The 13,214-nt window shown below is 39.5% G+C and overlaps 1 protein-coding gene across 2 annotated transcripts in view; it reads left to right on the top strand.

Moving 5' to 3' along the window:
• The window catches only part of UACA (uveal autoantigen with coiled-coil domains and ankyrin repeats), a gene marked incomplete at both ends in the record, with an annotated part of 78,974 nt that overhangs the window by 27,374 nt on the left and 38,386 nt on the right, over positions 1-13,214 (top strand). For both annotated transcript variants that reach the window (XM_084239666.1, XM_084239665.1), the window contains one exon: positions 12,694-12,827. In XM_084239666.1, the coding sequence (XP_084095792.1) occupies positions 12,694-12,827 (134 nt within the window). The remainder of the gene's footprint in view (positions 1-12,693; positions 12,828-13,214) is intronic.

Genomic DNA, 13,214 nt, shown 5'->3' with positions numbered 1-13,214 from the left:
AAGATTGTTGAAGGCAATGCTAGCATTAGTCTCTTCCTTTCTAAGGATGCAAGGTAGAGACTCAAAGACTGGGGACTCATTTAAATCTTCTATATCTGGCTCCTTGCTCTTTAGTGGGGGTTAAAAAGACTAGCTTTACCTGCAGGCAACAGATTTTGCATAGCTTTTTCACAAACACAAGTCTACGCAATTGGTTCTGTTCTCTTGTCTGCTCTAGCAGGCAAGGGTTGTGTTCCCAGAACATTTCACAGTATATTCACATGTATATTTTCCTCCTTTTATAATGGTAAAAGTTTTATTTCTGAGCCCAACTCACCCCCCCCACCATTTTAGATTATGGAGTAATGAAAGTAAACTATTATTTCTCAATTTGATTGTTCTCATAACTATAAAATTGAATTAGTTTATAAGATGTATTTGTTCCAAAAAAGTATTGGTAGATTGCAGCTTTAGTTAGTGGAGAAAGTCTTGACTGAGGATTCTGACAGTCCTAGGTTTAAATTATTGACTTACAAAAGTTCCTCTATTTACTGAGGGTTCCATAGGTCAGCAGTTTGGACGGGGTTCTGCTTCATGGTTGTTCTGGTGGTCTGCCGGGGTTACTCAGGAGGCTGCCATTATCTGGCAGCTCCTATAGGGTTGACTGGTCTTAAATGGCCACACTGATATGTCTGGCACTTGATGCTAGCTGGCACAATGGGCGTCTGGGCTCCTCTCTCATCCTTATGGAGGCTAGTTTGTTCATGTGTGCCAGCAGCATTGTAAAGGGGACTGTGCAAGGCCTCTCGAAGCCTAGATCAGAAGTCCTGCAACTCCAGTTCTGCCTCACTCCATCTGTCAAAAAAAGTTACAAGTCCATTTCAGGTCTAAGAGATAAGGAAATAACACCATCTTTTTTAATGGGAAGCCTGGGAAAGTCACACTGTAAAGAGACAGCCTTTATGGGAGTGAACAGAACTAGCAGCAGCTGTAGCTGACCACTCCAGATTGCCGCGCTGCTTTACGTGCCTTGGAAAGTACAAGTAATATGAGCTTGATGGGGGTCTTCCTAAAGTTTAGTGGTTATCTCTAGAAAGCACTTAGAAGTATTTCTTAAAAAAAAATTGGGATTGAGTCCTCATTTTGTTATAGGCCTGAATATCACTGGAGTATGCATTTCTTCTAATTATTAATTTGGCCATGTGTCTTAAATACGGGGACATATATTAAGACTCATTGGGGTGAAATCCTGTATAAAATAGCTGTCAGGGAAGTTAGGTGTTTGTATAGAACTATTATTCATTTAATAAATGAAATCAATGGACTTCTAATGTATTTACAAAAACGTATTTTCCTATACCGTTGTGTTTTTATGTACATATCTTTGTGTTTTTCATTTTAATTTTTAAAATACTTTCTAGTAGTGTAAGGTTTATTATCAGTTTAATTTTTAGGAGTATTTTGAGTTCCAGGCATATGTATGTTTTAGTTAGTGTTTCATAGCAAAATTAAGAAAAAATATATATAAAGTCAAAGACACAAAAATCTTTTTCCATTGTGGCCAAACTCCACCAGAGGCTTTTTTATAAGTATATTGCTTATAATTGTTCAGAACTTTTGCTATATTACTTTGCCAGGAGTAAACATTGACTATCCGTACTGTTTGGGGATAGATATAAGATATTGGCGAAAGTGTTTGTTAAAATTCACCTGTGGTTCACTGATACGTGTAAGATGGGGTGGGAGGCATAGTAGACCCTTCTCAGATTTTCCATTTATATTTAAAAAAAAAAAATCACTCATGATATTTAGACATCTAAACAACTAACCTGAGCACATTTTTCTGTAATACTTTTTTAGAAACAAAGTTTATTTTTCCCATTCAATGACTTACTTAGCATTTTAAGGGGGATTTTAAATAAAATCTTATTCAGCCAGAGAACTCTGTTCTTGTATCATATGTATTATAATTCATTGTATTTAATAAACATACATCTATTTACTTTGGGATTTTATGCTTCTTCTCTTGAGGAAGGGAAAAATAAGTAATATGACAAAACAAATGCTATTATTAAATTTGGAGAGGCAAGTTCTTGTCTATATTTTTAATAAGCTTCATTGGGCGTCTAGACAGTTCTAATAAAGAAACAAATACCTGCAATAGGGAGGGGTGGACAGTCTGGTATTTATGCAGCAGACTAGAATAGAATCAAACAGGGTGGTTACAAATTCTTGTCAAAGCAGTACTTTCTGAATCTCTCTACCTCCTGTTCTTTCAGCTTTTTTTTTTTTTTTTCAGATTTCATAGCCACTGTTAGTCCTGAAGAGGTTAGATTTTATTATCATATTTTTGTCCTTGATATTTTTATATAGAGAGAGCCAATAAGACAGGATTAAGACTGCTATTTATTGCCTTGGTCAGAAAAGTAATTAATAGGAAATAATTTCCCCTTTCTTCTATTTATTCTATTGACTCCTAACTGCATCCTTTCAAATCATACAATGGAAGGTTTGAGAGGATAAGAGAGATAGATGGGACATAATTAAGCATAAAGAAATATCAGGAAGGGAAGAGAATTAGGCATCAAGGAGAAAGAAGCTGTAGGTACAACTTTTGATTTCCTGGTTTAACATTCTTCTTTTCCTTTTGTGTTACGCAAGCTCTGATTTGCTGTTATGTAAGTGGGAGGAATAAATAATCTTTGGACTAAATGAAATGGGGGAAATATTTCTAACTATCATCAATCCAATGAACTGTAGAACAGTTCTTAATTGTGCAGCCTAATCTTCAAGGAATGTTTATGCTTCATGTGTTTTGCTTTCTGCTTTTTGCTCTGTTTTCAATTGCGGTAGAGCTTGTCTTGGATTTAGCAGTGGGGAATGTTAATAATTATAGGGTATTATAGATGCCTGTTGTACTGTATACTTCAATTAGATATTTAGGGGAATTTGCCTAAACATACATGTCATTTAGTTTTTATTTAGGGTTTTTGTTCTCTGAGAAGACTTGTTTGCCATAGTCTGCCTCAATGTACTTTTTCTTGAAGGACCTTATCTTGAGAATATGGTAATGGAATTCTATTTTGGAGATGCTGTTTGGAGATGCTGTTTTTCTTTTATGGAGAACCTTTTCAAATAGTTCATTGAGAAGTTTGTTTAGGTTTCCAGATCTGGGGCAGGTAAGGTAGATTATAGTATCTGTTATGTCACAATAATTGATTAATCTTACAAACATTTCAAGGCAAGTTGGGTATTGTGGGTTGTTTATTGTTTTATATAAATTCAGTTGGTTATTGTGTCATATAAATTCATGGAAGTGGAAAAAAAATAGTATGTTAGGATGAATTATTTAGACTTGATTCTAAAGCAGCCAAAAGAACTTTATGGAAAGAGTTGTCTTATTTCCTAAGAAGTTCCTTTTAAAAAATATTTGATAAAGCTTCAGATCTGGTGGTGCCTGCCTTCTTCTCTCCTCTCCTCTCCTTCTGGGATCCCTCTTACTCATTTTGCATACACTGTGTTGGCAGTCTTTCAAATATGCCAAACTGGTTTTTTCCCTTTGTCTGAAAGGGAACAATTCATCCCAGCATACTATTTTCTTTTTACTTCCAAGAATTTATATGAAACAATAACCAACTGAATCTTGAAACTTGCCTTGAAATGTTTGTAAGGTTTATCAATTATCTTAACATACAGATGCCATAATCTACTTTACCCACCTGGCTTTTCCTTTTATTCAGTGCTTGTCCTCAAAATCACCTCAGAACTTTCTGGGTTAATTAACAGGAATTCCCCACATTCCTGTCACATCTCCTTCCCTGTTTTTGCCTGATAATTTGTCTCTATAGTAGTTGTGAAAGATGTTAGAGGTAGACTAAACTGCCTGAAACTTGTGCCTGAAACTCCACCTCACTGCTCTTTTAGCTTTCAAAAATTATTTGCTAACTTTAAAATACTACATTATTATGTTATTCTGAAACAGTGCTATAGCTCTGCTATCATAAGTCAAAGGACAGTGCCAAGCTAGAGGACAGGTGACTGTCTATGGGTTCTCACCCATGGGCACAGTTGCAAGACCACTCACATTCAGGGAACAACAACAGTGGGCTTTATTTAACAATCAGGGGAAACAAAGAGGCTGGCTATCTCACCCCGATGGTGTCCACAGTGTCCAGAAGTCCCAAACAAAAAGCTGCTCATTCAAGATGGTGTTGTAGTATCAATGAAGGCTTGTAGCTGGTGGCATACCAGCAAGAAGTGGGCCAACTCACAGTGGCATCTGGAGGTACTCACAGGTGGGGTTGCAGAGATGACACCGCAGGAACCTGTCACAACCGTCTGAAGGCTGGACTAGATAGCACTGGATGCTGGACTGGACAGCAACAGAGGCAACAGCACCCAGGAGGTGTACCAGATGATCAGAAGTGATAAACAGCTCTCTAAGGTGACATGGACATGGAGTGCTGGTCACCTGTCAACAGTACTGGACAGCCACTAGGATGCAGTGTCACAGACATCAGCGTTAACAGTTCTTTGTGAGTTGTTGGCCTACACCAACAACAAACAGTTCTTTGAGACACCAGGCCAAGGCCTGTGGTGCTACTTTCAGGCAATGTCAGAGGCAGGGCAGGAGGCAAGGGCAGGAACAAGAATCCTTAAGTTGGGTTCTGCCTTCCTTAGATCCTCTTTCAGGATTCCCCCATACTATAAGCCTGATTGGATCAATTTCAATTCTAAGTGACTGATTGTATCATTTTGCACCAATCAGCTCATTCTTGATTTTCAATCCAAATAATTAACTAATGAGCTGGGCTTGAACCTAATTGGTGTATTTAGCTCACACCTGATTGGTCCATTCTACAATCCAGGCGTCAAAAATAAAATAAAAAACATTGTACCTGAACATACTCAACCTGCCCTGATCTCAGGGCAGACTCATGGGCTGATGGGCTGTGAGGAACCATAGCCAGAACTAGCCTCCGTTGGCCTGGGGGCATTCTTTACCTGACATCCCTTCAGTGGAGTTGGGTGTCACAATGTATAGGGAGGGGGCCTCCCGCAGCAGCACTGGGACATGGATTCTAGTTGCTGCAGGGTGGGTTCTGCTGGGCACCTGCTATATTGACCTGGGATTCCACAAGCCTCTTTACTGCCTGTGGCTTCAGGGAGCTGCAGCCCTGGAGGTGGCCCAGTGAGGCCCCATGCTCCTCCCTGCACTCAAAACCAGGGGCTGCATATCTTATTGTTGCCTCTTATGTCAGAGCTTATTCCAGCATAGGGAAACCTTGCTAGTGCAGCCCCAGGGGGGCAGCATAACCTGGGGCAGCATGGTACAGAAACCATTGTTTGTGTACAGTGGCCTGCTGCCACTGCCAGCCTCTGCTGGCAATCTGAGCCCCAGTAGGGCCACTTGTGGTGGGTGGTAAGATGCCTGCCATCCACTGCCAGTTGTACTGCCTATAAGCAGCATGCTTCTGGGACCTGGCCCTGGAGCCCTGAGGTGGAGGGGCTCTGGTACTCACACCTGGCGAACCAGACCTGAGGTGGGTCTCTGTGTAGCCATCCTGCAGCTTCCTGCTGCTGCTGCTGGAGCCTTGGGGCTCTGGTAATCAAACCATGCTTGCACTGAGGGAGGTGCTGCCCCTCAGCCTGCTCTTGTGGCAGGTGGGAACTCCCACCACCGCTGCTGCTTTCAGGGCAGTGCACACCAGCTACTGCCTAAACACGCTGCAGGGCGGGAAACCACTGCTGCCACTTAGCCTCCAAGTGCCACCACCCAGGCAGTGGGCCATGGCAAAGCTGGTCATGCTGTGTGGCTTGTGCTTCAGGGTTCCAGTTTCACGTGGATGTAAAGAAATAATTAAGTTTGATGTAGTCCTATTAATTTTTGCTACTGTTGCCTGTGCTTTTGGTCTTCTGGCTTAGAAATCATGAATCTAATGACATGAGGCTATTTTCTTTTAGGAGCTTTAGATTTTCAATTTAGAAAATTTAATCATTTTGAAGTTTTGAATGTGGCATAAGATAAGCATCCAACTTAATTCTTTTGCACATAGATATCCAATTTCCCCAGCATCATTATTTTCAAGAGACGATCCTTTCCCCATTGTTTGGTCTTGGCACCCTTGTCAGACATCATTTGACCATATATGTGAGGGCTTATTTCTGGGCTTTGTATTCTATTTCACTGATCTTTATGTCAGTAACAGGTTGGTTTGATTACTGTAGTTCTATAATATGTTTTGAAATCAGGAAATGTGATACCTCCAACTTTTTCTAGATTACTCAACTCTTTGGGTTCCATGAGATTCAGTATAAGGGCTCTCATGGCTTTTTCTGTTGGAAAATTATGCTGTTGGAGTTTTGATAGCTATTGTGTTAAGTCTATAAATCACTTTGGGTAATTTTGACATCTTAATGATATTAAATCTTCCAGTCCATGAATACAGAATGCCTTATTTGTGTCTTCTCTAATTTCTTTCAACAGCACTTTGTCATTTTCAGAGTACAAGTCTTAAACTTCCTTGATAGGTTTATTACTAATTAATATATTATTTTTGATACTCTTGCAAGTGGAATTGTTTTCTTAATTTTGTTTTGGATTGTTCATTGTTAGTGTATACAAACAGTTGACTTTTGGGTGTTGGTTTTGCCTCCTACAACTTTACTTAATTCATTCTAATAGTATTTTTGGGGTTTTCAATGTATAAGATCATGTTGTCTGCAAGTAGAGATAACTTTACTTCTTTTACAGTTTGAATACCTTTTATTTCCTTTTCTTGGCTAATTTCTCTGGGTAGCACATTGAATATATTTTGAATAAAAATGGTGAAAATGGGCATCCTTCTCTTGTTCCTGATTGTGGAGGAAAGGTTGTTAGTTTTTCACCAGTGAGTATGGAGTCCTGCAGACCTAGTGCGCTTTATGGTGACCAACGCAAGAAAAATTACTTTGGGCTGGTCAACCACAGGTGAAGCTTGGAAACCACGTTGGGCACCAGCTGTTATAGGGCAGCCCCGATATTGAACGGGTTGCCTGGCTGTGGGTCCTCACCCGCGTGCTTAAAAAGGACTTATGAATACTCCACTACAGGCATACACAAAAGGTTAATAAAAGGTTTATTTACAAGGGAAAAGGAAATAAGGAAAATGTGCAACTCAGGGAGAAAATAGGGAAATAAAGTCTTTAATGCGTCCTACCCGATCCGCCAACCTGGAAACCCAAAGGCACTCTCAGAGCTGGCTGGATGCTGCTAGCTGGCGGAGAGCCAAAATGGGGGACCCCTCCAAAGCCCACGTGTCTGCCTTATATCAATCTGGCTGCTTAACCCCACCCTCAGGTCCCAGCCACCTTCCCTTTGGTGGGGATGGGATTTGGAGTTCCCAGTGTCTTTGGCTTTGGCCTGGGGTGGGGGTAGAGTCCACAAAGCCTGTATGGAATTAGCTTTAGGACATCCCTTTCCCCCTAACAAGTATGATATTAGCTGTGTGCTTTCCATTGTATGGCTTTTATTATATTAAGGTTTCCTTTTATTCCTAATTTGATGAGTGTTTTTATCTTTTCTAATGCCTTTTCTATATCAATTGAGATGATCATATAATATTTTTTGTCCTTGATTTTGTTAGTATTTTGTATCATATTGGTTGTTATTCATAGGTCCTTGTATCCCAGGAAGATATCCCACTTAGTCATGGTGTTTAATCCTTTTAGTATACTTTAAAATTTCATCTACCCCCCTCATTGTTCTGATTATTTTTGAGACAAATACCAGACATAAGCAGTAAATAAATAAACAAACAGGTAAACATATTGTTATAGGGCAGCCCCGATACAAAACGGGTTGCCTGACTGTGGGTCCTCACCCGCACGCTTAAAAGGACTTATCAATACTCTTCTGCAGGCACACACGGAAGGTTAATAAAAGGTTTATTTACAAGGGAGGGGGAAATGAGGAAATGTACAACTCAGGGAGAAAAGTGGGAGACAAAGTTTTAAATGCGTCCTACCTGATCCGCCGATCTGGAATCCCAAATGGCACTCTGAAAGCTGGCCGCGAGCCAGGAGCCGTGAAGCCAGGAGGCGAGCCAGAGAGCGAGCCCCCCAAGGCCCATGTGTCTGGTTTTATACCCAACCTGACTGCTTAACTCCACCCTCAGGTCCCAGCCACCTTCCCTTTGGTGGTGACGGGATTTGTCTTTCCTGATGTCTTGATGGCTTTGGTCTGGAGTGGGGGTGGGGTCCACAAAGCCTGCATGGGATTAGCTCAGGACATCCTTTCCCCCTAACAATATCATTAATGGTAGATACTAATAAGCATTATGAAGAAAAGTAAAACTGAGCAGAAAGATAAAGGGCAGCAGGCTGGGTGGGCTTGGGGCTGCTTAAATATTGAGGTTTGAGAAGCCTTCTGGGGAAGTGACTTGAAAAGAACCTGAGGGAAGATGAAGGAAGAATCTTTAAATACACAGGGTATAGCAAAGGTGGGAATTTGCTGGGAGCTCTTGGGAAATAGCTGGAAGGGAGGGTGAGGAGTGAAAGAGGAGATTAAGAAGGGGTCTGGGGAAGCTCAGGAAAGTAGTATAAGAGGTCGCACAAAATTGTCTCCTGAGCCTCAGCAAGGACAGCTCCTTATATGGCTATTATAACTCATAGGTTTCTCCCTTTCATTTGATTTCCTTTGCCATTGCTGTCCTATTTCGAGAAAGAATGCACTTGCTTTGTTAACCAAAGGACAGGCTTGAGTTCTACCCCAGATTTCCTCTGAAGAAGGGTAAAATAGAGTGGGTGGAGTCTCCGGGTCCAGCCAAGAATCCATTGTGATGTCGAATGTGCTTGGGGGAAAATCATTGTTTCAAAAATAATACATTGTGGTGTCGGACCTGATGTACCTTAGAATATGGGCCTAATATTTTAAATGTAAGTAGTACGAAGCAGATTTCTTAATGAAATTCATACCAGAATTTTCAACTGGCAGCGTGCTCTGTAAACACTTATGCTGAAATATTTTGCATTCCCATGAAACAGTTTTCCCAAGTCTGTCTTTTTGGAGGAAGTGCATATTGTTCTCATGTTATTGTGGTAACTAGAAGGTAGAAAATACCCTCAGTTGTGGATGTTTGTTATAGGCTTCAATGATGTAAGTTGATACAACTATGTTAAACATCATAGTGCAGAGAAATTGTTTTGTCCCCAAGTGGAGTTTTATTTACAATCTAGTTCAGTGTTTAATGTGCGTTTGCCTTCATTAGTATTAAATCAGTTTTTTTAAATCCCTTAATCTAGGTAATTTGGTTTTCCACTGATAAAATATTTACTTGTCATATCAGCAGGGTGCTAAACTTGGAAATTAAGAGTACCGAGTTAAATTTAAAATTTGTTGAAAAGTATTCATCAGAAGGTAGTCTATTTAGTGTCTTGGCGGTGTCTCTGGCTCTTCTCACTTGTTAGGAGACAGGCTGGCAGCACTTGTAAACTGAAACCTGCCTGTATGCAGAACCAGACTGATATGAGTACACAGGAAAATGGAGAAAATTTGAGTGTTACCTTGTGTGTGTGTTGGGGTGGGGGTGGAGAGTGGAGGTGGTGGGGTGGTTCCTTAAGTAAAAGTGTGACACATTTGCTTAAAATAAATTTTGATATTCTGGCCATCAAGGCTATTATAACTTCTTAATAGTTGATCCTAAACTGGTTTTAAATATTGCTTTGTGGAATAACCAAATTTGTCTCTTAACGATATTGCCGAGTCACATGAGTTGTTTTGCTATAATAAGCATGTTTTATGATATGTTTGAGTCATTTGCCCCAATAGACCTGAAATTTATTACTCAGCAGAGAAGCATGCATTTACAGTATATTCTTAGCTGCTCCTTTCTTCCACTCAGCTGCCAAATCCTATGGAATCTAATTAGAACCTGGCCAATGGGCGGCCGTCTGCACGCTGTTTACAGGGCGATCGGGGTGGACAGTTTTATCTTGTGCCGCAGTGTCTGTGCCGCAGTGTTGAGGCGGCAGGCAGGATGCAGAGTGCTGTTTGAGTTTTCTGTGGAGTCCCTGGGAGGGACAGCTTTGAAAGACAGTTTCTAAAGAACGAGAAATAGGAGGAGTTCAGTACCTGACTTGGGGCTGTTCGTAATCAAGTGCTGCACAAGCAGGGAAGATCATTTTCAAGCGTTATGAAGTCGGAGAAAGATCCTGAAGACGAAGAAAATATCCTTAAAGATCCCAGCTAAGTGTAGCACAGCATGAAGATTGCAGAGCAGGAAGATTTGGAGAGAGACCACTCACTTGTTAGGCGTGTGTTGGAGGCTTGCTTTGTGAGCTGCAGGGATTTGTAACTTAATGCGGAGTAGTTTGCTGTTAGCAACAAGAAACTAAATCCTGTCTAGGATGAACTGTTGGTTTTCTTGTGCTCCTATGAACGGAGTAGGTATCCCTGCAGTCCAGTGTAACAAAAGATTTTCCATTAGGCTGTTTGAATTGTGTTCTTTTAAAATGCACTACTGCTTTATGAATTTTGATTTCTTTGTTTTATTTTATCCTTTCTGAATTAGTTGATAAGCAAATTGGGGTTAGTGAAAGAAAATAAAAGTTCTTGTTTCTTTTTCTGGGTTTAAAAAGTCACATGATAGAATCTTAATAATTGAACAGTATTTCTGTTAACTGACAGTGGGCCAAAATGGAAAATGATGTTTGGTGTCCTAGAACTGAAAATCACATGCTAATGTGAGATTTTTAATCATATTTACTAATTTTCCCCAAACCCATCCTTTTAGATTTTACACTTTTTAGAGTCTTGAATAGCTCCTTTTCTCTATCAGCAAGTTTACTTGCAAAGAAAGTTGAGGTTGTTTTAATTACAAGGGTTAACTAATCAATGTAGAGCAAGTATTTATGTGCTAAACATGACTTAATCCCTTTGGCATTTGAAAACACGGTCTCCTAAGCCTACATCTACTACCACTCCCAATTTCAAAGTCAGTAATCTGTTGTTTTGTTTTAAAGCTAAAGAAAGGAGATGCCTAAAATGTAGTTTCCACTCATTAAGTAGGGCTAGTCTCTACTCAAAATTGGTAGTTTATGGTTCATCTCCAAATTTGCCTAATTTAGAGATAACTCTGAAGTTTGTATAGGTATTTGAACCAGATTCCATTAATATATTAAATTTCAGGAATGAGTAAAAATTTTAATGTTTTTATCTTTTTCATGTTCAATTTTTATATTCATTCTTCACTTCAATTTTTAATGAATATACTGCTTATCTGGTGATGGTCATTTTGGGGGTATTGGAATAGTAGGTATCATATGGATCAAACATGTAGAGGATTTGTTTTGTGTAAGTGGTGTATTTTTATTTTTATTTCTAGAGATTTGTTTATTTATGGACATAGGGTTGGTTTTGTAAGTTAAGTGAAAAAGTCTTTTTTTTTTTTTGATGTAGAAATTATATTGGACTCAGCACAGAACTTAATATATTTGCCATAAATTACTTTAAAAGAGTAAAACCTTACTTGTTTAAATATTGGTTTCCTCCACTATCTGAAAGTAGAACGTTTCTATTTGGTGTGACTTGGTAGGCTATTTTGAGGGTCTGGGAATGCTACTACCATTAATGTATATGGAAAATTTTTGAACATTCCTAGACCCCCCCCCCCCCAGAAAAACCTACCAAATCATACCAGATAGGAACATTCTTCTTTAGAATAGTGGGGGAACCTATGATGTGTATTTTAAGTTTTCTGAACTGTTGCAGGTTCTGACATTTCTGCTTACTACGAAAAGATCTAAGTTATTAGTATTTTATGTTGTTTTGAACATATTTTCTCCAATTGAAGCTAAAGATAACTTTGATACAATTAAAATGTATATCATGCAGTAAATTCTTCTATTTAAAAAATTAGTTTAGTCCTTTCATATGCATATACATTGCTTTTGTTAAATTAAAAATCTTTAAACTAAAGTAGTCAATGTTGACTCTATGAAACAAGGAAGAAGATGAAAGTGATCTGTAGTCCTACTAGGATTTTTAGTAGGTTTTTGTTTTTGTTTTTTTTTTTTAGTTCTTTCTGTGTAGGACTTTCATTTTATTCTTATAGGATAATGAATTGCTTCCTGAAGTGTGTGTGTGCATGTGTGTGCGTAACTTACCTCCATAAACTTATCTCCAACAATGTCTTTTAAAAAAGTGCAGGGCTAGGAATGGGAGTATTTCTACATCTAAGGATCTTGGGCTGTGATCACAGCCAAATCTGAAAAAGTTATTTGGAGAATAGGATAAGCCCAGTGATTTCAGAAATCATGAGAAGTCATGTTTGGGCTTGGCCACCTAGGTCATTTGGTGTCTCTGGAACCTCGTCTTCTCATGTGTTAAGTAGGGACAATAAGTTTAGCTCACTAGGGTTATTTTAGTAATTCATGCCTGACACTACAATAATTTCCTTTCTTTGCTCTGAAGGCAAAGAAACCAGTCAAGAACATGAGAAATGTACTTTTTCTCGAGCATTATTTAAAATTATTTCTTATAGACCATGTATTTTGGACACATTTTCTAACTCTGCTCTTCTCTGGAAGTTAACATAGTAGGTGCAAGGGAATTTGGGATGCAATAAGAAATGGAATGATGTATCATGTGCTGCTGCTTTCCCTTTAGAAAGTCTTTCTAGTGTAGTATATGTGGTATGCCATGTTTACTTTTTCTTTTTCTTTTTCTTTTTCTAGCATGCAACAGATTGGAACAAGTATGATGACCGACTAATGAAAGCAGCAGAAAGGGGAGATGCAGAAAAAGTGTCCTCAATACTTGCTAAAAAGGGAGTCAATCCAGGCAAACTAGATGTGGAAGGCAGATCTGCGTAAGTATTACTGATGATTCCCTAAAGGGAATTTGGGTTGAGCCTTGGGATGTAAATGAAATTTGCAAATTCTGGTTATCAACTTTTTTTTTTTTTTTTAAAAGATTTATTTATTTATTTATTTATACAAGCACTGGGCACAGTCAGAAGGGCGGGAGGGTGAGAGGATTCACCAGAGCCAGAGCAGGGAACAGAACAGGCAGACTGAAGTACACTGCTGAGGGGAGCAGCGGGCGGCAGGAGAGGTCTGCGTGCCATGTGGGACCCTCCTCCAGTGGCTGAGGAGCAGCCGGGAATTGAACCAGTGCCGCAGAGGCTGCGGGCAGCTTCGTAACCCAGCGCTCAACCGCTGCACCACTGGGGAGGCCCTGGTTATCAACTTTTTAA

Source organism: Talpa europaea, assembly GCF_964194135.1.
Source record: "Talpa europaea genome assembly, chromosome: 8".
Classification (NCBI taxonomy): domain Eukaryota; kingdom Metazoa; phylum Chordata; class Mammalia; order Eulipotyphla; family Talpidae; genus Talpa; species Talpa europaea.
This window is presented reverse-complemented; position numbering and strand designations above follow the sequence as displayed.